The sequence below is a fragment of the Corvus cornix genome, chromosome 1 (assembly GCF_000738735.6).
Source record: "Corvus cornix cornix isolate S_Up_H32 chromosome 1, ASM73873v5, whole genome shotgun sequence".
Taxonomy (NCBI): domain Eukaryota; kingdom Metazoa; phylum Chordata; class Aves; order Passeriformes; family Corvidae; genus Corvus; species Corvus cornix.
In genome coordinates, this window is record NC_046332.1 from 31,031,156 (window position 1) to 31,055,391 (window position 24,236).

Here is a 24,236-nt window from a genome sequence, read left to right on the forward strand (position 1 = left end):
TGGAACAAGAGACAAGCAGATGGAACAGGATTCTTACCCTTCTTTCAGCCCTTTGAAACATCATCTTATGTTTCCTAGCAGTTACTCACGTTGGTATTGTAACAGTTTCTTGAGAAAAATGAAAATAATTTAAATACTGACTACCTTTCTTTTTGTCTTGTGGCAACAACAAAAGTTCCCGGCCCCAGGGAGGCCACCTCACCTTGCAGGCTACCTCCACCAGCCTCATCCTGACAGATGGATTCTCTGGGAGTTTTGTGCCAATCACTAAGAGAGTGTCCAGCAGCTGAGCAAGGACTTGGTGAGACTCTGCAAAACAAGACAGTGAAAGGCTATGGATCACTTTGCTGAACTCTTACCAGCTACAGGATCACAGACTGATCCATGGTGGAAGGCCATCCTGAAACCTTCTCCTTCCAAGTCCTGAACTAGCCCAGCTCCCTCAGCTGTGCCTTGCACATCACATACTCCACTCCTCTACCACTACCTCAGTGGTTCTGCTGAACTCACCCAATCTCACCAGCACTAATCTGGCACTGGGGAACCCAAAACTGGATAAGCTATTCCAGATGCAGCCTCACCAGTGCTGAGTAAAAGGCCATAATACCCTCCCTTGACCTGCTGGCTACACTCCTGCTGGTACAGCTTGGTGAGCTGGCCTCTAGCATGGTATAAAAAAAAACTCCTCTTCAAACACATTTCCATTTCAAGCAAAACTGTCCTTTACAACAGAGAACTTCAGAAGCAACAGCTCTCACATGGAGATGCAAAAGCAAACTTTGCACTCCTTTACAACAAAGAGATACAGCAGGCAGGTCAGAGGAACATTTTTCTCCTCCTCAGAACATGGTGTTATCTGTCATCATTCACAAAACCAGAAAATAAATACTCTAACCAGCAATCTCTAATCATACACCTGAGATGTAAGGCCTTGCCATGTCCCAAATGCTTTGACAGCACGATTCCACCTTGATCTCAAGCACCACATCAAAAGTGAGCCTTACTCTCATTCTGAAGTGTGTTAATGGCATCATCCATAATGCAGTCTGGGGAAAATCCTGCAGTCTTTGACAACAATCCCAGCAAGGATGCAATCTTCAGTCTTACAGAGGCATCATTCTCCTGGAAGGAAACAACACCCCAAAAAAATCCCCAAAACAGCACGGTTAAAGGGAAAAAAAAAAAATAGCAGCATATATTACCTGCATGCATCTACTTATTTAAGAAACAGCAAATGCTGTCACAGGTGATAATTACATAAGTAAGCCTCATCAATTAATATTGTTTTAAAATTAATTTCCAAAGTTCATGCATTTTAAAGATTCATTTTGAGGCTTCTACAGACTCTTGCACACAAGGCTCCTGGTCATAACTGGAAGCTCCTCTTTCATTGTATTGCCAAGGATATCCAATACAGAGCAGAAAGACAAAAAGTCATCTGGATGTCACACTTGGATCTTGCCAAGCATTTGTGCAACACTGAACACAGAGGTGCAGAAATAGTACAGTAACAAATACTCCATCTTTCAACAAGGAATTTCACCGTTCCAACTGTTGTATCTTTCAAGGGTTTAAAAAAAGACTTTAGTGCCACACACAGCCTCCAAGTGACAAATGTGACACCAAAGGGAGTAGTCCCTTTCTCAACTGAACTGAGAAGCGTTTTTTTAGGGTTGAAGTTATGTGTTTGAACAATGGATACTGTCATCAGCACTGCATGGGGACTGCCCTACCAAAATATTTAGGAATGAAGGAACAGGAGGCTGCAGCACCATCTTAAACAAAACAATGACAGTACAAACAACTAAATCATCACATAACTTCCACTGCAGTTACAGCTTTCAGGGTCAGCTTCCTGCATCAGAAGTGCAAGTTTTACAGAGATACTAAGAAGCAAGTTCTTCTGAAGATTTTGTCTTTAAGTAAAATAATGTCAGCTACAGCAGTTGAAAAGCAGTATTTTTAAGAGCTGCATTCTGTAACAGACTGTGCTCTTGCCAGTGTGACCTCGTCTGCAGGTTCATGAGTCTCTCTTCTAACACAGGCTACAAAACAAACTTCAAGCACAAATAGTATGTGTTATTTGTCCAGGAACTCTGTATTTCATAGAATCACAGAAGAATTTGTGTTGGAAAAGCCATCTGACATCATCAAGTCTAACCCTTAACCCAGCACTGCCAAGTCCACCGCTAAACCATGTCCCCAAGTGCTACATCTACACATCTTTGAAACACCTTCAGGGATGCTGACTCAACCACTGGCCTGGGCAGCTTGTTCCAGAGCTTAATAATCTTTGCAGTGTGGAAATTTTTCCAAATACCCACTCTAAACCTCCTTGGTACAGCTTGACGCCATTTGCTTGTTCTATTGCTTGTTAATTGGAGAAGAGACTGATCCCTGACACTTTTTTTCATGGACTTGATAGTAGTAGGAAAAAATTCTTTACTGACTGGGTGGTGAGGTACTGTCCCAGAGAAGGCCACCCAGAGAAGCTGTGGCTGCCTCATCCCTGCAAGTGTTCAAGGCCAGGCTGGATGGGGCTCTGAGCAACCTGGTCTAGTGGAAGGTGTCCCTGCCCATGGCAGGGGGGGCAGAAGTGCATGATCTTTAATGTCTCTTCCAACCCAAACCATTCCATGATTCTATGACTTAAAAAGTGCTGTTTTTCACAACATAAGCAATAGCTAAAAGGTTTCTCCACTGCTAGAGGAAATGAAGAACAAGGTAAGGAAACAGCAGTCAGGAAAGAGTTAGAACAAGTTGAAACAGCTCTGGACAGATGGGCTCCCAGGAAAACTTGACATGTCTTTTGTCCCTTGCCAAGGTAACTTCCACACAGCCCATGTGCAGGGATAACACTTCCACACCCTTGTCACAGGCTCCTGAAACCATCAGCACAGGGACCAAGTAACACAATCAGAAACACCTGGGTAAAGGGCTGCAGTCCCTCACTCTCAGCCCAGGCTTTTGGCAACTGAGTCAGCAACACAGGAGCCTGGGAGCCCCTCTTCAACATCCCACACCAAGAAAACGAGCACAAGGAGCAAGCATGCTTGGCTCCCAGCTTCACCACCTTGTAATAATGCTCCAGCAGGATCCTGACAACCCCTTCCACACTCTCCACTTCCACGGGCTTCCTGGCAAACTGGAGCAGGTACTGCAAGGCATCTGCAGGTGAGGTGGCTTTGCACAGGTCCACGTGGAGCGCTGCTGACTTACTGGGCTTGCTCAGCCGCAGCTTCTTGGTGGACAGCTCCTCATGCTGCTGCTGTGGGCAGAGGGACACGGCTCAGAAACACAGCAAATCCAGACCCACTCCTTCCCACAGTCAACATGGGGAGGCCCACGGCAAGCACTAGCCTCTCCTTCATCTGTCTCAGCAAGAAATACACCCTCAGACCGCTGCGGCTCTTAGTGACCTGCCCAGACAGTCCCTATCCCCGGGAAGCACGGCCTTTCCCCACCCTACGCTGGGTCAAATGCTGCTTCCAACACCAACCAACCAACCCACGGCAAACACGACTTCTCCCACTCCCACCGGCCGAGAGCAGCCCACAGTGCATCATCTGCTCCAACCTCCCTCTCAAGCACAGTCGTCCCAGAGCACATTGCACACGGCTGCCTACAGACGGTTCTTGGGTATCTCCAGGGAGGGAGACTGCACAATCTCTCTCCTTCCCCACACGGAGGGGAAAACCCTCTCTCAGACCTCCCACCTCCGGCAGCTCCAGCCTCCCTAAACTCGAATCCGACCCGTCCCGCTCCTCCTCAACCCCTCACGGGCCGCCCCAACGCCGACGCCCGGCGGGCGGCCGGCGCTCCCAGGCTCGGCCCCGGCCTGCGCCGGCGGCTTTCCCCACAGCTCCGCCTCACCCGCCGGCACCTCCCGCCGCATGGCAGAGCTCGGAGCCATCCATCCCGGCCCGGGGAGGACGTGTTACCTGGACCACCTTGCTGAACTCCTCATACACCCGCTTCTTCAAGTGCGCCGCCCATGACGCCGCCCCGCAACCCGGAACAGAAGGCACGGAGCAGCCGCACGGAGGGGCCACAGGCGCGTCCTCTCTTTCCGCCCGGAGGCCGCACTCGGTGCTCCGGCGGCCTCCCGTTGCCACGGCGACGCGGCCCCAAGATGGCGGCGCGGCTCGGCCCGGCCCTCGCTGCGCTGCCGGGTACGCGGCGGCCTCACCGGAACGCGGCCTAAGGGCAACCTTCCCACCTCCTCCTGCTTTGTGAGCAGAGAGAGAAATTAATGCTCATCGGTTCTAAATGGTGTCACTCTGTTATAAATGCACTGCGGTGCTGCCTTTCCGCGTGTTCCAGAATTGTTATGGATGTATCGGGATGTCGGTTTTTTCATGTTCCTCAATGTTAGAAAAGCTTTGCCGGGGTTCTGTAATGTAACGCTGTGGAATGTCTGTGGTTTGGGTGGTCAGTTTGGGAAGGATGGGGGGGGTCTTCACATTCCTGGAAAATCTTATCAGAAGAAAAAAAAAAAAACCCGAGACCAGACGGAATGGAGCCAAGGAAAAAGATAAGACTGATAAGATGATACTCAGCAACTCCACAGAATTAATGAATTCTGCACGACGGTGATGAATACGGAATAAGCGATGTCCTTTTACAGACAATCTTTTGGATGTAAAGGTGTGCCTTTGGATCTCTGCCGAAGCACCCGGCCGTAACACCCTGTTCGCTGTTGTCTCCTAATTGTCCCTTTTATTACACTTTCCTTAAAATGTTACAAAGAGCGAGCCTCGTTTTTCCCAGCTCGGCGGGCGGGGTCGCATCACCGCTGATCCCTGCGAAGGATCCCTCCGCGGGCAGGACCACATCACAAATAGTCCCTCCGGCGGATCCCTCCGCGGGCAGGACCGGATCACCGCGGGTCCCTCCGGCGGATTCCTCTGTTGCAAATGTACTGTGATGTTGGCTTTTCGCATGTTACATCATTGTTTCCTTAAAATGTTACAAAGAGTGAACCTCGTTTTTCACAATTCTCTTCATTAATGAGTATCCCGTGCTCTATTGGTTTTTTATTCTTGCTTCTCATGTTAATCAGTCCACATTTCTCCGTCTTTTTGTTCTCTTTTTCCCAGGTAGGGAGTTGTGCAGCACAAACTGAAGATTCTTTGTTAGTCTCTCTGTTACCTTCCGGTTTCGGCAAAATGCCCCTGTAGTCTATAAATTCTGCATTTCTTGTGTCGGATTTTAGAAATACATCTTTCTCTCCCAGGTTTTGTTCATTGAAGCATATCAGGGTTAGTTTAGCAAAACTTCAAGTTTTGCTGCTTTTCCCAATCAAACTCTAACAATAACAGTCTGTGTAAAGAAACTTAGCTATGTGCTGGCTAAAAGTGACTTAAGACTAATAAAACGCTAATGAATAATACACTGCTTGTGATTAATTAAAACAATTTAAAAGTTAACTAAAACAATGAATTTTAAAAGTTAGAAAAGTGTTATAATTTCTATCAGTATCATAGAATCACTAAAATCAGAAAAAATCTCCAAGATCACCAAGTCCAACCATTAAGCCAGCACTGCCAAGCCCACCACTAAACTCTGTCCCCAAGTGCCACATCTACACGTTTTCTGAGCACTTCCAGGGATGGGGACTCAACAGCCTGTTCCAATGCCTGACCAGCCTTTCGATGAATAAGGTTTTCCTGATTATTTTCCTGGCACAAATTGAGGCCATTTTCTCTTGTCCTGTCCCTCACCTGGCTATGCCCTCCTTTCAGGCAGCTGTAGAGAGTGATAAGGTCCCCCCTGAGCCTCCTTTTCTCCAGGCTAAACACCCCCAGCTCCCTCAGCTGCTCCTCATCAGACCTGTGCTCCAGCCCTCCCCCAGCTCCGTTGCCCTTCTCCAGGCCCTCCATGTCCTTCTTGGAGTGAGGGGCCCCAAACTGAACACAGGATTGGAGTGCGTGCCAATTAAAGTTTCTCCTGGCAGCAGTCCTATAGACTTAGGAGGTTGGTTGGTGTAAGGCTTTAATTACTCTATACTGAGATTGTTTTCTCCTGATCCCTAATTTCCACCTCCCTTTTTGTGCCTTAAGCCAGCTTTCCCACTGTAGTGGTTTGGCCCAAAATACTCATTACTGTTTATCTTCTGTGAGATAAGAATTAGGAGAAATGCAAAGCAGGCACCAAACTTGAAAGAATATAAAGAAGTTTATTAACAGACCTAAAAAGAAGGAAAAAAAATTATACCACCTTCAGAACTCTCCTCCTCCCCCCACCTTCCTCCCTTCTCCCACTGACAATGTAGAAAGATGTTCATTCTGTTTACCACTTCCATAATAACTTTGTTCAGTCCATTTAGAAAGAGAAGTCTCTTCTTGCTTGTGCTATGAAAACAGTATCACAACAAGACAGCCGCCCACTTCCAAATATTGTTCAGTCCATTTAGGAAGAGGAGTCTCTCTGCTCGTATGTGAATCCCTTCCCCCAACTTGCAGCTTTTCCCACAACTGCTTTCGAGGGTCCACTCTTGAAGTTTTTGGGGTACAATTTTAAGGTTGAGCCGTTCAGAAACAAAAAACAGAGGCCCTTCTCCTTCCCTGGGAGCAAAGGGTCTTCATCATCTTCATTGTTAGTACTATCTCTGGGAGCATCTCTAGGAACTGAGGTTTTCTCCTTTCCCGTTTGGAGCAAAAGTCCTCATCTGGTTCATCTCTAGGGACTGAGGTTTTCTCCTTTCCCGTTTGGAGCAAAAGTCCTCATCTGGTTCATCTCTCCCTGTCCAAACTTCTCATGAAATTACAGCTGCGTCAGCATCTGCCTATCTCAGCGCAGGTGCTTTTGCTCACGAGTTGAACACTCCACCCCCCAGATCTTCATGAAATTACAATGGGATACTCTGATATATCATAGCTTCACAACAGAATTTCAGCTTTAAGCATCTCCTCTCTCTCTTCCCTCAGGTTTTCAGCTCTTCACAGCAGTAAAAGGGTTAATCTCACCTCGGCCTTGCAGCTTTGCAGCTGGAATGTTGAATTTTTCTTATCGAAGTGGAGAGGGGGGAGAGCCGAGCCGCTCCGGCTGCCCACGGCAAGGCAGTGGGGGGGGTTCCATGGCTGGAACAGGTCCATGGCTTCAGGATGGCCGTGGCCCGGCCCGGCCTGGCCCAAGCAGGGCCTGGCCGGGCCCGCTGGCCCCCACTCGGGCCCCGGAGCCACCTGTCCCAGCGCCGGAAATGAGAGAGAGCTTGGAGGGGGAGTTTGTCTATTCTTAAATGTGGATAACAGAGGTGATCACAACTTTAAGTGGCTTAGAGAATTGTCCATATTCAAACTGGCCAGCTGATAGGTTCTATCAGGTCCCAGAGGAAGCTGTAAGCACCCCTTAGCAAGGGCATCCCTTCCGGGACTATGCTTGCTAACCTATGACACCCACCCTTAGTATGTACAAAGTGTAACAGGTCTCTTTAAAGCAGCCTTTTGTCTATTGGGAGGCCCCCTCAATCTCTCTTCTTCCAGGCTGAGCACCACCAAACACTTGATTATGATCAAAAGAGCCTATTTCCTAAACCTTTTTGTCCTCTCAGACACTGACTGTGTCCATTCTGACCAAGCTTATGAATGTGGGAGATCTCAGAGTCCCTTCACACCTTCTGCACAACTGCCCTGCAGTCCATGGAGTGACTCATGCCTGTCACTCGGGGGAGGTCCATGCTAGGATAAGCACATCTGAAACACAGCTTAATTAGGAATGATTCAAATCTGTTACCCTATAGACAAAACTTCAGGTCTTTAGAATCTGGGGATCTTGAGGGGAAAACGTCAGTAAATAAAGCACTTCTGCATCATTCAAAAAAAATCTAAAAGTTATTTCTTTGAAATCCCAGGGACCATTCTGTGATTCTGTGGTTATTGTCCTTAACTGGAAGAAATCCATCTTCTGAGAAGGAAATATGATCTTTATCAAATCAGCCATTATTATTTTCAGAGCGATTAAACCCAAGCCATCTCCAGTATAAAAATAAACTTTCAAATTCTAAGACTTTTTAAACACCATGTGGAATGCAACTTGTGTTCTGTAAAAGAGAATTTGCAGGCTGTTGTTTCAGTACCACTTACTTCCCACCAAATCATGGTGGGTTTTCCCAGTTCTTCCAGAAGCTTATATAGTTAGAAATAGCATCGTTGTAATAATGAGTGTCATAAGAAAGAGATTAAGATTGTGTGGTCTGAAAAAGGAGTGCATGTCCTTAGATTATAAACTCCTCACATCAGTGATGGTATTTTTGCCTTTTGCTGGTCCTGGACCGTAGCTGAGGCTCTCTGTCTTTCCTCCAGAACAAATAATGAATATTAGTAATAAATACATTGACTAGAGAGTAGGCTGTCTACTGGAGGAATAAGAAAAGATCATAGGACACAGAATCCTTCCTTTTAGCTGAGATTCTAGTGTAGAAAGGAGGGAGAAGAATAGCTTTTGCCTTCTCATTAAGAAACCAAATGTAATTTGAGCATGGGACTCGAGTCATGTCAGAGTAATGTCACTGTTTCAGTCAGGATTTGCACAGTTGTGGTCTGTTCCCATTTCCACAGAGAGAGTAACTCTACATGTCCATGAGACATATTTGGCATTGTTCATTTCCCTTAGGTTGAGTGAGGTTGGCTCAATTCACAGAGCCATCTCTCTGAACTGAATGAATAGTAAGCAACAATGAAGAGTAAAATTCCTCCTTTTCCTGAAGCCTTTTAAATCCCCTAAAAACTTATCCCCTAAAACCCAAGTAAAGTGGCTCTTAAGTGCTCTTTGATATGGCAAACAGCCAAAGGAGATCCTTTCATTAGCCTGCATGTTTCTTCCTGTCCCTCTGGTAGCCCATGGTTTAGTCTCCACAGCCCAGGTTCATTTGTTCCAATAATTGCTTTCTAATGTTCCCTATCCATGGTGGCACTTTGCTACCACCAGGTGAACAGGAACTTGTAGAAGAAGTCGTGCGACTTGAAACGAAAACCTTTGTCAGCAATGTGGGGCTGAAAGGATATTTTATACCCTTTGGCTTCAACATCCATTTGAATGCAGTCCAGCAGATCAGAAATACTTGGCACAGCCTTCCAGGGGCCAAACTTCACCACGGGCTTTTTATCCATGTCCAAACTGTTCAAGGCGTCCTGACACCTTGCTGCATCCTCCTCAGTTCTGACCACGCACACGATGACGCTGGACTGTCGGGATGCAGCTGCCTCTGCCCTCGCGATGCGGATCATCAACTCAATGTTCTCACTGTAGCTGGGCACACGAGCCAGAAACTGCCTCCTCGCCACGAGCTCCCCAAAGATCTGGGGGGAGTCCTCAAGCTGCTTGATCAAAGGCTCGATGTCGTAGAACAACGCCTCCTTGTAGACGTCCTGGATGCACTGCGTGGGCACCTGGTTACTGCGCAGGTACTCCAAGATGTATTTGAAGTAGGTGCCCGGCCTGTCGATGAAGAACCTCCCTTCGGAGTCAGTCCTGAGTTTGGGCTGGCCAGTGAACATCTCTGCCAGCTTGGAGCCAGGGTGCTTCTTCAAGGTGCTCAGCGTTGTCGTGTACATCTCCCCGCCCACATTTAACTCCACAATTGGTGACAACTGCAAGTATCACAAGGGGACAAAAAGCCATGTGTGTTACCAGTCTGAGGTCAGCAACATGGAAGTAAAAGGAAAGGAAAAGAGGAAGGAAAAGATTGTGGTTGGAGGACGGAATGAAGGTGTGAAGAGCAGTATGAGCTCCCATTTCTTGGGCATCAGGTGGGAACCTCCACCTGATTTACTGCAAAAAGCAGATGCAGGATGCTTATACAGCCCTCGCAACCAGAGCAGCAGAGACGTGGACATTTCTAAATGGCCAAGTCCTCACTTCATCTTTGGGATGTAGGAAAGTGTCGTTTTCCCAGTGGGAAGGAGGGAAAAGAAGTACCGTGCCCAGGGAAATGCTGAGTGACTACAGGATTCAACACTGATCTCCTAAGTCACTCACAAGTGTTGTCCCTGTGGGCCACTGTCCTTACAGCAAGAGCACTATGTGAGCTCTCACCCACCCCATGGACAAGGATAGAGCCCAAAGCTGTGCCACTTCATTCTTATCACCTGAACTGTTCTTTTCTCTTCAAAGGGGGAAATAAAGCTCTTTAAAACTTCACAAATAGGTGGAATTGGCTTCCACTCATCTGGGGCTTCAGCTACAAACACTGAAGTAAGACACAAAAATCCATCATGTCACAGGTACAGGACAGAAGCTGCTCAGCAAAGCACTTAAAAATGTATGATGGCTTTAGCTAGGAAGTAAAGGAAACATTTCATGCAACTGACATGGATTTAAGAGGGAAGAATGGAAAGTTTGTGGGTTTGTTTGCATTTTTTTTACCCTCTGTCTTAACACCATTATCTGAATTGGAGGAGGCCTGAATACCTGGAAAGCTGGACTTGGTGTTCACTGGGACCTTCCTGTAAGTTCAGTTCTGAAAAATGTTACTAGCTTCCCTTTGTACTTGGTCATTTTATGTAGTACTCAGCAGATGAAAAGAAGAGGGAAGAAAGAAGACAGTTCTTTTCCCTCCTGCCAGCACTACTGTAATGCAAGTTACAAGCCAGGCCAGGGCCACACCTGCCATTGGGAAGGCATGAGTCAATAAACAGCCCCGTTTTCCAGCTCACCTGCACTTCCTTGGGTCCCATCACACAAGGATCTGCCTCAGTACTGCTGGTCACATGCCTCAGGTGAAGTGTGTACTTAAGTGCTTAGCGGGATCACATAGGTACAGATGACGTGAGCTGATCTCGCAGCCCACACCAAGAGAAGGGGGGGCCCGCATGCCCTCTCCCCATCCTGTTCTTGCACCTACCTACGTGCTCTGTTGCTCACCTCATGCCAGCTTTGCTGCTCTTTCATCTTAGTGATGAACTGGATTGGCTGGCAGAGGATTTAACAAGCACAGAGCTCACAAAAGGATGGGACTAGGAAAGGAAACCCTGCTGCAGGGTGAGACCTTCCTTTTAAACAGGAGCAAACTGTCAGATTTAGCAGAAATTTGCTCACAGCCTAAGCAAGCCAGGGAAACAACAACAGATTCAGGCCAAAGACCCTGCTGGAATGTTGCTTTGCACTAGTGTGGGTAGTTTCATCTCAAGAGCAATCATTTACACTTGGATCAAGGAGAGAAGTACTATTCTGTCTGAGACTATCTTGTGATTTCCACCCACTGAAAAACACAGCCCAAAGCTGTCTCTATAGTAAAGTCTCTCCTTAGGAGATTTGCCATTAGTCCAAGTGATACCAACAACTCTCCCCACCAGGGATGACTTGACAGGAGGGTCTCAGGTTTTTGAGCCTTTGCTCCTTTTTCAGATGGCAGCTCAGATGTTTCATGCTGTTTGTCACTAATACAAATGCATAACATGTTATTCCTTAATGCAGTAGCCCAACTAACTTCATGTCCTTAAATCTTGATTAATGGTTTTAGCCTGGCACCAAAGTGGTTCCCAGTGGACTGGAAGTACTGGAACCAGCTGATTCCCAGTTCTGTAATTAGCCAGCAAGGTGACACTCAGGAAAGTCATTCCATCTATTTGTGCCCCAGATTATTAATCTGTAAAACAGTTACTTCCACGGGGAAGCATTTTGCAACCTACGTGTGAAAAGTGCAACACAGGAAGGTTGGGTTTTTTTAATACAGAGAGGTCTGGAGAAGAGATTGTTCAGCTTCACCCAGGAAGACAAACTGATTAGCAACAGACTGAGGGCAGAGGAGAGTAAAAGGAAATCATCTCATCATTGATTTCTGCCTAGTAACATGCTGCTTGTCTGAGACTGCCATTAATTTTCCCTATAGCTAGAAAAACTACTGCTTCCAGCTGATGATCCTGCATGTCAACAACACAGGGCAGCTTTTGCATTATTAGAGATTCACAAGAACTGTTGAAACCCCCCCAAACCTACAACAGGCTTTTGTTTAGGGATATGATCAATTAAAGTTCATATTAATCGAATTCCATCTCTTGCTAAAGGAGAAGAACCATTCTGGTTATTTGCTGTTGTCAGATCTTGGATGCCTGGGAGAGAGCTGGCCCTTCTGTGACACAGCAGGTGCAAACAGACCAGAGTCAGACATAGCTTTTTAACTAGAATCTTCTTCTTAGGGATATATTTGGCAAGCCCTGGTGTCTTCAGATTAACATATGGGGGAAAAACCCACTCAAATGTAGCCCAGCAGGGGTGCTTTGATCCCACATGAGGGAATTGTGCTCTTGAGCGCAGAACTTACTCACCGTGTGCAGGCTGCCGGTGAGCTGCTTCCCGAGGGGCTTGTGCTCCGATGGAATACTCATCTTCCCCAGGAGCTGAGGGCTCAGCTGCTTGGGAAAAGCTGCTGCTCAGTGCTGGTGTCCTGCCACACACACAGGATGGCTCCCAGCTGTGCTCCAATCTTCTTTCACTTGCTCTGTCTTTGTTGGGTCACCATTCCCTTGCTCCCAGCCCAGCTGTAGCCACGGAGGCTCCAGTTTGTCCCAGGCACAGCCTTGGTTCCAGTTGCAGGTGCAGGGAGAGGGGAGGGGACAGCCTGAAAGCAGAAGTATTTGCTCATTAGTTTTCTGGCAACCAGCAGGGCTCAGGGCGGACTCGGGCTGGCTGCCAGCACACACCTCGTGCACTGCTATCTGAGTAGGGACTAAGGGCCGAAGAACCCCTTCCAAGGGAGGCCCAGTGCCCAGGGCACCGCCGAGGAGCCCCATGACGTGTGCCTGGGTGTCCACCTCTGCCGTGACAACTGCTTGTATCAAAACCAGTAAACAGTTTCACAGCTTTTTGGCCTCCATGCTCTGCTGCTTTAAAGCACAGTTTATCCCAAACAATTTCACTGATCCCATTTGTCACTACCACTGGTGACAGATCAGGGTGTCTACAATCTGTCTGAGGTGGTGGCATTTTCTTCCTCACCCATACAATCTCTGGACACTGAGTCATTTGTGCAAGGTGAATAAAATCAAACCTGAATCTCTGCTTGAGCATAAACCATTCTTTTCAATTGGCCATAAATATTGGATTATTATCTTTGCATGACATTGTTTTCTAATATCCTGTATCCACCAAATACAGAATGTGGACAGCACCACAGGTTGGTTTAGTGGTTGTAAGACTATCACAAAATCAAAACACTCACAGGGATGTAGTGAAGGTGAACTTGAAAGTACTTAAAGGGGGGGGCTTATAAAAAAAGGAGAGCGAATTTTTGCCTGAGCGCATAGTGACAGGACAAGGGGGAACAGCTTGAAGATAAAAGAGGAGCGATTTAGATTAGATGGAAGGGAGAAGTTCTTTACTGTGAGAATGATGAGACAGTGGCACGGGTTGAGAAGCTGTGGATACCCCCAGAAATATTCAAGGTTGGGTTGGACGGGGCTTTGAGCAACCTGGTCTGGTGGAAGGTGTCCCTACTCATGATGGAGGGGGGATTGGAACTAGATCATCTTTGAGGTTTCTTCCCAATCCAAACCATTCTGTGATTCTATGATGATTCTGTGTGTTAATTTATTAAATGCAGAGTATCACATCAGAGCTAGCCTAAATAACCTCTCCAGAACCAGACCACACCCCTGCAGGTCTCCTTTACTTCATTCTAGGTGATTCTAAGTGCACTGTTGCTTTCAAATTTGTCTTCAGGCCACTCATCACTTCTGTGTCTTTGTTTCATTATGGTGGCAAAATTGCCATGGGCATGATTGTCCAGAGATGTAACTTAACATTTGGAATGAGAGACAATATCTTTTATTAGATCACCTGATACAGATGGATAAAACTATCCATGCTTTAGGGCACATGAGGCATTCCCGTGTCTGTCAGATTCTGCTTCAACTTGCTTGTTTTGGGGTTTTTTTCCATTTTTTTCCAGTTTCTGTTGGTGTAATAAAAGGTGTTACCTCCTCTACCAGCCTTGCTTCACTCTCTTTTGTTGCTGTACCAGCAGCCAAAGGAAAAATCTCAGACAAATACAATGCTTCCTAAAAATCTTCCTGGGGGAGAGATATTAATGATGAACATTGACAGCATGGTGTGTAAGGAAATCATTTGCACAAAATCTGCATTGTGCTCATGGACACCAGCTTTGTCGCTTTTGAATACTCCAGGATTTTGCTGGATCTGTATCCTCCCAGAAGGCAGCATTGATCTGAGCAGGAGCTTGAGGCACAGAGGGAAAAACAATTACGATTGAGACTCATTCACTTCCCTTGAGAATAAAGCCTGGCCTCACAAAAGGCTCTGTCAAAGCTGGGCCCAGAGTCTTTTGAATGCTTTGTGCATTTGGGTAAACCTGTCATTAAACCCATCTTGCATTTTGCTTCTGGTTCTCTGAAGCATGCTGAGGGATCCTCAATGAGAACCTCTGAGTTCTCTCTGCTGCTTTGAATACAAATGCATGAATTTTCCCTATGCCAGACCAGAAGAATTGGTAGTGCTGGATGCACCAGTGGGGTCTGCTTGGGACACCAAGTTTGGTGACTTAAAATAAATTTTAAAAGATTAATGCATACTGGAAAACAGGGAGGCCTGGAAGGTCTTCATGTTCTGGACTTCTAAGTGCTGCAAATCCCATTCTTTGGGCTGGCTTATGGAGGTGTTTCAGAAAATATCCTGGATATAGCTGACAGAGTTCACATCCACCACGTCTTCGATGCTGGAGGTGCTTCTCTTTCCTTCTGCAGCTGCAGAACTGGATAGACAGGTAGGCCATCACCTCTCTGCTCACACAAGCTTTTCACCAGGGCAGGGTGAAGGGCAGTAGATGAGCTTACCTTACTCATCTGAGAGATTTCCCCAAATCATAATCAAGGGTGACTAATGGCATTTGAGGCCAAACCTTCAATGCCACAACAGAAATCCTTACCACTTTAGCAAAAGGAATAGTTGCCAGCTCATGTCCACAACTCTCTTCTACTGCTGCACCAACCACAGCTGGTCCTTCAGTGTGATAAACACATTGGTCTGGTTCCTCTGCCCACAGTTTCTGTTTGATGTAAAAAGGCTATTTCCAAGACCGTAAGCTCTTTCAGGCAGAGACCATCCTTTCCCTGTTTTTGCATGAAAGAATTAGCCTGTGCCTGGGCCTTGGATGAGCAACACCAATATGAATCGAAATAATAATAATATTAGTGCTTAGAAATTTGGGTTTACCAAAGAAGAATAACTTGACAGTGGCTTTGTGGGGAATAAATATGTGGTTTTTTGAAAATGGTATAAATATGTATGTAACAGTGAGCTGGAATGTCTCTGTGCTGGTACACACATTTACTCAGAGGGTGATGAGGCACTGGCACAGGTTGCCCAGAAAAGTTATGGCTGCCCCACCCCTGGAATTGTTCAAGGTCAGGTTGCATGGGGACCTGATGAAACTGATCCAGTGGGAGGCATCCCTGCCCATGGCACAGGGGTTTGGAACTAGAAGATCTTTAAGGTCCCTTCCAACCTAAACCACTCTATGATTCTGTTACTATGCATCAGTTTGGAGAATAGTACTATCCATAAAAGTATTTATAAATTATTTATTTCCTTAATATATTGAATTGGCAGCCTCTTTTTAAGAGACTCAGCTGTTCAAGAACCACTCCTAAATCAAATACCATGTGCAAACACTGTCAGCATTCCTAACTGGCGCCTTTCAGCCATTTATCAGCCCCACCCACCTTCTCAGGATGTATGGCTGAAGGATTGTATCTGAGATCTGAGCTGGCCACAGTACATTCCACAGTTAAACAGCAGAACAATTTTTCGCTTTTATTTTCTGTGCAATTAGAGTTTCACTAAAATAAAAGCAAGGCAGGAAATTCCTGCTCTTTTCTTCATTTTACACTGCTGTGGATCTTCAATTGCTGCTGAGCAATCAGGACCCCACCAAAGGGGTTAACATGAACACATGAGCAAGGCATGGAGCTGCTTCCAGGTGAATGGAAGAAACAGGGATACCATCTGCAGAACATCTGTTCGTTTTAGATGGAGACTTTTAGAGCTGATGAGTCTCTGACTTCAGTCTGAAGGATATTATTTCACTTTTGTGATACAGCATATTCGAAGAGCACATGTAGCAACACAAACAACACAACCAGACCTGCAACATAGCGCATGGTGACAATCCTCCTCTCACCACAGATGCTCAGAGATCTCCAGTTTTATAATCAGAAGTGGACAGTTGATGGAGAACCAGTGTTTGTTCAGCCAAAGGAGCACTATTTCAACAGCTGAGGTTTTTTTAAAATGTTCTGAACAGGCAATGGGACACCTCCCTCTAGTGCCCAGGTCAGTAGGACTTCCCAAGGGTGGTGTGTCTGGGAGGGAAGGAGTCACCTGGAGGTGGGACCCAGCCTGTCCTGAAGGCTCCAACCTGCCTGTGAAGAGCTTGCAGCTCCTGCCTACTCATCCAGTGAGGGCTTTGCCCCTGGTCTCCCCACAGCTCACAGGGATCAGAGGTGAGCAAAGTCCTGCCTTCCTACCCTAGCTGAGCATTCCCACCTCCTCCTCTGCTCCCAGCTCTGGAGTGTGTCATAGCTAAGCAGGGAGGAGGCAGAATTGCCACCTAGGTTTTGCTGGGGCTTGTGAGGATTCCAACAGGTTGTCCACAGGAGAGGACATGGTGCTGGATATGAAGGGCTGGATGAGTGTAGGACAAGGGATGGGATGTGCAGGTACTGATAGGGTTGGGGCACTGAGAAGCTGGGAATCCAGGAGAGAAGGAGATGTTGTGGGAGGGAAGGAAGTATGCTGGGGAGCAGGTTGGGATCCAGCCCCAAGCACAGAATGGTGGCAGGATTACACCAAGGTTTTGCAAGGTGGGAGAGACAGAGAGCTGGGGGAACATTCATCTCAAAGCCCTGCCAAAGAAACCCAGCTCGTCTCCCTGCACTGAAGCCTGGCCTTGGTGGCCAGGGTCCTTCACCCTCATGTGCTGGGTGTTCTACATGTGAAGGGTAGTTCTACAGAGCCACAGAAGTGACAGCTGGTAGGAAACACAGGACACCTCTGCACAAGGCTTTGCATTTCATTTACATTACAAAGAGAACGGTTCGGAGGGGTTTAGGCACACACAGAAAAGCATCGCTTCAAAGTTACAGACGCCTTCTGCAAAGCAACTACACAAACCACTCATTTCTGTCCTGCCGAAATCCCCCTGGGACAGGGGTGAAACGAAGCAGGAAGCTTGCTGGCAGGATCGGCCGCGGGACGAGTGAGATGGCACCCGGCAGGCAGACGGCCACGCTCTGCGCTGCTCACGAAGGACGCTCCTCAGTGGGACCTGGCGCAGGAGAGGAAGTGCCGCTGGGCTTGGACAGCAGAACCCTGTGGGGATAATGGAGAGGGTTTGGTCAGGATGTCCTCATTCCTGTCTGGGTGTCTTCTTAAATAAGTGTAAAGTCCCGTTAATGCCCTCTGTTTTTGCTGTCATTTTTCTGCGCTCTCCATTTCACTACAAGGACCTTGGCCATGAGCCCCATCTCTGATGGATCGTGGGGATGTCTCCCCAGGGGGCCTCAGGGATGAAAGTCCCACCAGCATAGAGAATGGGTTTGCTTTTCAGGCTGTGGGATTGAAGTGTCTGAGCTGTTTGCAGGTGGTGTGTCAGTTAGATATTTGGAGACCTGAAAGTGCCAAACTCCTCCCTAAAAATGACTGTTGCATTTTCCATCAGAGAAAAAAGAGAAATAGCTGGAGCACCAGTGTCTGGCAGCTCCTGGAGTCCAAAGTTCAGGGTCCTTCAACCACTAATCCCTTTTGTCCCTGGGATCTTTTGTGTCTGGCCAGCAGCAGAAAGACATTTCCTAATGCTGCAAACTGGGGAGTCTTGGGGACAGTGTGGAGCTCACAGAGTTGCCTTTGTTACTGACACAGCTTGCACCAGTGGCAACTGAGAAAAACAAATCCAGGAGGATGCTTCTGTTGAGCAGTGAAATACAAACTCAGAACTCCTGGGATTTGGGGGTGTGATGCAAACATTATAACACCACACAGCTGATGGGGCATGAGGACAAAGTATGTCATGCCCCAGCCAGCTCTTCCTTGGCACTGCATGTCCCCAAGCTCTTACCTCAGAGATGGGAAGTGCAGGCTCAAGAGCTGGACTGATCTTCACTGAGGTTGATCTCCTCCAGGATCTGGCTGTACCTCCGGGTCAGGGCTTTGGTGTTTTTGGTGAGGTCTGTCAGAACTTGCTGCAATCCATTGACATGATGGGAGAGGCGCTCTTCCAGATTGCTGTCTGCACCCTCATCTAAGGCTGTGTTGGTGTCGGCACCGGTCGGGCTCTGGTCACTGACAGAGGCCAGGCCTTTCTCCACCATGGGCTTGATGGCCTTGAGGAGCTGGTAGCGCTCGTAGAGGTCCGTGTGGCTCTCGGCATCTGGGGCTGCCCCCTCCTGCTGCGGGAAGACCCCTCGGAGCAGGCTGGGGAACATCACCTCCTGCTCCATCTTCTGGGTGGCTGAGAAGTACTGTTCCATGGCCCCTCTCCTACAGCTCTGGCAGCGCTGCTCTGGGCTCTTCTCGGAGTGCCACCTGCTCCCTGTCCCTGCTGGGGCCTTTTTATGCAGTGCTGGGACCTGTCCCTCCTCTGCTGTGCCCTGCTGTCCTCCCCTGCCAGCCCTGGTTGGCCTGGATGGCCTTGGGGTTGGGCTTGGCTCCAGCCCAGCTGGGGCCATGCCATGTCCCTGGCTCTGTGCAGTCTCTTCTGAGCCTCCCTGTGGCCTTCGCCCGAGCTGGCCAAAGGTCCCACCGCCTCCCCGTGCTCTGAGTGGGCTGGTGAGGAGGTGCCTGGGGTCTGTCAGGTACTTTTCCATCCTGCCCTGTCACCACCATCCCTACCACTCCTGGAGGCCCAGGATGGTGAGTCCAGTGCTTTCCCCCAGGGCAGACAGGTTGCAGGCAGCACCATGGGAAAGCTGCTTTGATCTGGGTAGTTTTGAGGAGTGGGGATGGAGAACAAGTGATGGGTTTATCCAGAGAGGGGGAATCTCCCATGTGCTCTGCCTGAAAACCCACCTTCTTCTGTGCTGGCAGTCTCACCCAGCCCAACATGGCAACTGGCCTAGAGAGCCCTGCTAAAAGAAGGTGATAATGAACAGGTGATACTTGTCTGAAGGGTGCTTGCCCCAAACTGCTTATTAAAGGAGTAATATGACCAGCAGTAGGATTTAAAAGTGACTAGGGAGTTAGAGAAGGTACTTTTAAAATTCAGAAGTTGTCAGCCTGAGGAGAAACATGAAAGTTCCAAGTCTGAATGAGGGTCTTTGGAGGGGCAGTGACAGGAGTCAGAGACTGTGGGACCCAGCCCAAAGCAGCCCTCCCAGTATTCCAGCTTCCACCCAGGCCTGGGAGGGCATCCTCCTGGTCAGCTGCTGTGAGCAGTCTGCAGCTAGCTCCTGGGCTGACAGCACAGGGGGCACGAGGCAGGGACAGAGCCAGAGTCAGTGCTGGAGAGGATGGAAGGCACCTCTGGAGATTATCTGCTTCAACAACTGCTCAAGCAAGGTCAACAGTGGGACCATGGATATTGGATATCTCTGAGGATGGAGACTCCACCACCTTTCTGGGTAGTCTGTGACAATGTTTGAGCACCTTCAGTTTTAGGAAAAAAATAAAGGTTTTCTCATGTTTAGATGGGATTTTTTTTGTGTTTCAGTTTGTGCCCATCACTCGCTTCCTGTCCTGTCACTGAACACTAGTGGGAAGATTCTGAATTCAGCCCTTGACCTCCCTCACATCTTTACAAACACTGATCAGATCCTTCTCAGCCTTCTCTTCCCCAGTCTGAACACCACCAGCTCTCCCAGCCTTTCCTCATATGAGAGATACTCCTGCTCCTCTATCACCTTTATGGTCCTTCACTGGACACTCTCCAGTATGTCCATGTATCTCTTGTACCAGAAAGCCCAGAAGTGGACACAGAACTCCAGGTGAGGCCTCACCAGGGCTGAGCAGAAGGGAAGAATCCCTTCCCTCCACTGCCTTTGCCCTGAGGACACCTTTCTGGCTCACTTTCAGCCAAGTTGCCTGACCACAGAGTCAGACCAGGGGTGAGCAGGTGTGAATGTGTGGGGTGCTTTCCCCCAGCATCTGCCCAGGAAGGCAGTAGCAGCAGCGGGGGGCAGAGATAAGGCCAGAGCACCCCACAAATTGAAAGGCGTACAGGCAGGGATCCTGCCCTTCGGGAGGGGAGGGGTACTGGCAGCCCCCCATTGTTGGAGGTGGGGAGGTTGTGTGATAAGGACATCTTGGGACTGGTTAGAGAACGGAATTTGGGGTTTCATACTCATCCAACATTTTGGGTGAAAACTGTGCTTTATCTCTTGTCTGCCTCACACTGAGCCCCTGTGCCAGGTCACTGCTCTCTGATGGATACGAAGTCCCTAAACAGATTTAAAAGAAGTGCTGCCACCCTGATTTGCTTCAACAGTGTGAAAGGAAATGCCCTTTCCCCCGTGGTGGCAGGCAACAGTGCGGGTGCCCTGGGAGCCTGTCCAGGGCAGTGCAGAGCCAGCACCCCCTGCCACACCGGAGATGCCTGATCTGCTCTGTCTGCCAGCATCCCGCTGGGACCAGTGCTGAGTTATCCCAGGACAAAGAAGTCTTCTGTGGCCATCTAACCTCTTATCAGCTTTGGCCAGCAGCGGTGGCCAGCAGCAGGGCACCGTCAGGCCTTGACGCAGCCCTGGGGCAGCGTGATGCAATGCCCTGCAATCGGAGCAGGCAGAAGGTTCCTGTGACACACCGGGCTCGCAGCCAGCTGCAGGGACAGCGGCTCTCAGAGAGACCCACGGCTCCTGGGGGGATGCAAGCGGCCCACAACACGTCAGCAAGCCCTTCCAGCTGTCCCAGGTCACAGACCTTTGGGGGCATCCTGCATCTCTCACTGGCCACGTTCAACAGCCGTGGTCAGCACTCACCCCGTCTCCTGCTGTGACGCTTCCCTGGGGCACCACGAGCCTCTCCAGCCGCTGAGCACGCTGCCCAAGCCCAAAGCCATCGCTGCAGGTGACTGCAGGCCCTCCCCGCTGTGACACTGGTGCGGCTTAACCCCAGCCAGCCCCCAAGGCCCACACAGCCACTCGCTCACTGCCCCGCCAGCGGGATCAGAGACAGAATCAAGGGGAAGAACAAGAAAACACGTGGGCTGAAATAAAACCAATTTACTAGGGAAAGCAAAAGCCGTGTATGCCAACAGAGCAAAACAAGGAATTCATTCACCACTTCCCACGGGCAGGTGGGTGTTCAGCAGTCCCCAGGATTGCAGGGCTCCATCACAGGTAGCGGTGACCTGGGGAGACAAAGGCCACCACTCCAAGCGTGGCTCACTTCTTCCTTCTTCCCCCCACCTTATATACTGAGCATGATGTCATATGGTCTGGAATATCCCCTGGGTCAGTTGGGATCAGTTATCCCACCCGTGACTCCTCCCAGGTTCCCATGCCCCCCAGTCCCCTCACCAGCGTGGCAGTGCAGAAAGCAGCAATGGCCTTGGCTCTGTGCAAGCCCTGCTCAGCAATAACCAAAACATCTCTGCATTATCAGCCCCTGTGTTCAGCACAAATCCAACACAGAGACCCATGCCAGCCACGGGGAAAAAAATCATCACTACCCCAGCCGAAACCAGCACAGCCAGCCGTGTTCTCCAGGGGACATAGGTCCCATCCTTGAGCTCCAACCAGGAAAACCACCAGAGGGACATCACCACCTCCGTGGTCCTCACCTCACTGGGAACCAGTGCCCACCCATTCCTTATGGTTCAACACCTGGCTCTGCAATCAGCATAGAGGCAGAAGAGCTCCAAAGGGAGAGCTCCATCAAGGCCCAGCCAGAGGTGGCATTGCCATGGGGATGGCCCGGGTCTCTCCCAACATGCCCCTCATGCTCCATGTTCTCTGGATAAGACAAGGCTGCGACTCTGCCGAAGCTGAGGATGGACACAGAGAGCAGATCAGCTCCGAAATCCTCTCTGGCTGCAGGGAACTGTGTTTGCCCTCATGTGGGGAACTTGCTGATTGGCAGCTGCTTTCCCAGAAAAGCAGCACTTCTGGGTGCTGGTGCAACGAGCTCCTTGGGTCTCTGTGGCCACAGGGCTGGTGTTTGGGCAAGCCTGCCCCACGAGCCACCATCCTCCTGGGGAGCCCATCCCAAGCCATGGCTCAGGAGGGGGGAAACATCACCTCATGTGTCTCCAAATGACCCCCTGTTGTCCCCAGTAGCTCCTGCTGACACATCTCCCATGGCTCTGACTGCCCCAAACCCCTCAGAACTGTCCTTGTCCTCCCTTGAACCTGACCAGGACCCTTTCAGATGTGAGGCACCTCTGGGTCTGGCTCAGCTGCCTCCTCCAGAGTCCCCAGTCCCCTCAGCTGCTCACTCAGCCACAGCTGGCTGGAGACCCTGTCCCTGCTGCCCACACTGGGGCAGGACAAGCCAAAGCCAGAGTGGTCTCAGCAACTGGGAGAAATGGCCTGATCAGGTGAGAGGAGATGGGAATCTCTAATGTGGTTGGACACAGCTCTGAGCTACCTGGGCTGGTGCAAGATGTCCCAGCCCACAGCAGGGCATTGCACTAGGTGGTCTCTGAAGATCCCTTCCAACCCAAACCATCCCATGACTTTGGGATTCTTTGTCCCTTTCTAATTCCCCATTACTGTCCTGGGAAGTTCCCTCCCCACAGAGCCAGGGTCCCCCTGCCCCGCTCTGGGGCACTCCATGAGTGAAAGCACCACACTGACAACGGCTTCACGGGGCTTCTTTTATTAGCAGAAACAGGGGGAAGCGCCCTTGGAGTCCAGGTACCAGCTGGAAAAGGGCTTGGCAGTCTCAAGGGACTGTTGGAGGTCAGGGCCACCTCAAAACACCCCCAGCTTCATGCCACTCTTTGAAAATAAAGAGGAGGGCACGAGCCTGCAGCTCTTCCAATGGCCTTCCCGGCACAGCCAGATGCTTCTTCCTATGAGGATACGGCACCATGTGGATCTCCGGTGGTCACAGCCATGGCCGGTGTCAGGGCCAGTGCCGGTGCCGGGAGGTCAGATCAGCTGCCGCGGAGTGGGGAGTGCGAGCGTGACTGGGAAGAGCCTGCGCTGCTCAGCGACGGGGTCGTCTTCTGCTTCCTGACACCAGCACCTGTCCTGCAAGAGCAGCATTCCTTAACTCCAAGGATCATCCCAGGGGGACACACAGTCCACCAACCCTGAGTCCATAGACCCTGAACCCCCGCAGTCTCTGCACAGAGCAATGGCCTGCGTTCCCTCCTCCAGCGTGGAGAGGGATATCTGCCCCCAGCTGAGGGGCCAGCCCCCATTCCAAGGCCCTTCCCAGCAGGTTCCCACCCCTGCACTGTTGGGGACCTCTCCAGGGAGGCCACCCCTTGTCTTGCTGCCCCTGCACTCTGCATCCCCCCAGCTCTTACCTGGTGGCCAGCACAGGGTCACCAGCTGGGCTGCCCCTCGCTGAGGTTGATCTGCTCCAGGATCTGGCTGTACCTCCGGGTCAGGGCGTTGGTGTCCCTGGTGAGGTGGGTGAGGACCTGCTGCAAGCCACTCAGGTGGTGGGACAGGCGCTCCTCCAGCTGGGCGTCCCCGGCCTCGTTGCTGTCCGAGGATGTGTCCATGTCGGTGTCGGCACCGGTCGGGCTCTGGTCACTGACAGAGGCCAGGCCTTTCTCCACCATGGGCTTGATGGCCTTGAGGAGCTGGTAGCGCTCGTAGAGGTCCGTGTGGCTCTCGGCGTCTGGGGCTGCCCCCTCCTGCTGCGGGAAGACCCCTCGGAGCAGGCTGGGGAACATCACCTCCTGCTCCATCTTCTGGGTGGCTGAGAAGTACTGCTCCATGGCCCCTCTCCTACAGCTCTGGCAGTGCTGCTCTGGGCTCTTCTCGGAGTGCCACCTGCTCCCTGTCCCTGCTGGGGCCTTTTTATGCAGTGCTGGGACCTGTCCCTCCTCTGCTGTGCCCTGCTGTCCTCCCCTGCCAGCCCTGGTTGGCCTGGATGGCCTTGGGGTCGGGCTTGGCTCCAGCCCAGCTGGGGCCCGGCCATGCTGTGTCCCTGGCTCTGCAATCTGTCCTGGCCCAGCCTCCCCGTGGCCTTCGCCCGAGCTGGCCGGGGGTCCCGCTGCCTCCCCATGCCAGGAACTACGGGGCTGTAGCCAGGAGGAGAGGTGCCCAGGGTCTCTCCCATCGTATACTATCTCAATCCTCCAACACATTCAGTTCTGGGCCCTGTGGGAG

General features: G+C 50.0%; 3 protein-coding genes across 4 annotated transcripts in view; all 3 read right to left on the reverse strand.

Annotated features, from left to right (window-relative positions):
* INTS4 (integrator complex subunit 4) overlaps positions 1–4,943 on the reverse strand; it is a 34,181-nt gene extending 29,238 nt beyond the window's left edge. The window contains exons 1-5 of the mRNA XM_039555466.1: positions 4,757–4,943; positions 3,942–4,225; positions 3,074–3,268; positions 1,005–1,122; positions 203–309 (exon numbers count right to left, since the gene is read on the reverse strand). Coding sequence (XP_039411400.1) covers positions 203–309; positions 1,005–1,122; positions 3,074–3,268; positions 3,942–4,225; positions 4,757–4,943 — 891 coding nt within the window. The remainder of the gene's footprint in view (positions 1–202; positions 310–1,004; positions 1,123–3,073; positions 3,269–3,941; positions 4,226–4,756) is intronic.
* Positions 4,944–7,327: 2,384 nt separating this feature from the next.
* On the reverse strand, positions 7,328–12,542 carry KCTD14 (potassium channel tetramerization domain containing 14). Its single transcript, XM_010401012.4, has 2 exons — positions 12,267–12,542; positions 7,328–9,590 (listed from the first exon to the last, which is right to left on the reverse strand). Exons 1-2 carry the CDS (start codon positions 12,324–12,326, stop codon positions 8,919–8,921), a joined length of 732 nt encoding a protein of 243 aa, XP_010399314.3. The 5' UTR covers positions 12,327–12,542; the 3' UTR covers positions 7,328–8,918.
* A 10,206-nt stretch (positions 12,543–22,748) lies between these two features.
* LOC104690294 (thyroid hormone-inducible hepatic protein) lies at positions 22,749–23,912 on the reverse strand. Of its 2 annotated transcripts, none has more exons than XM_039556038.1 (2): positions 23,423–23,912; positions 22,749–23,136 (listed from the first exon to the last, which is right to left on the reverse strand). In XM_039556038.1, exon 1 carries the CDS (start codon positions 23,840–23,842, stop codon positions 23,441–23,443), a length of 402 nt encoding a protein of 133 aa, XP_039411972.1. In that variant the 5' UTR covers positions 23,843–23,912; the 3' UTR covers positions 22,749–23,136; positions 23,423–23,440. The 2 variants fall into 2 exon arrangements, with proteins under 2 accessions (XP_039411972.1, XP_010399315.2); XM_010401013.3 differs by having other exon boundaries at positions 22,749–23,141.
* Positions 23,913–24,236: the final 324 nt, after the last annotated feature.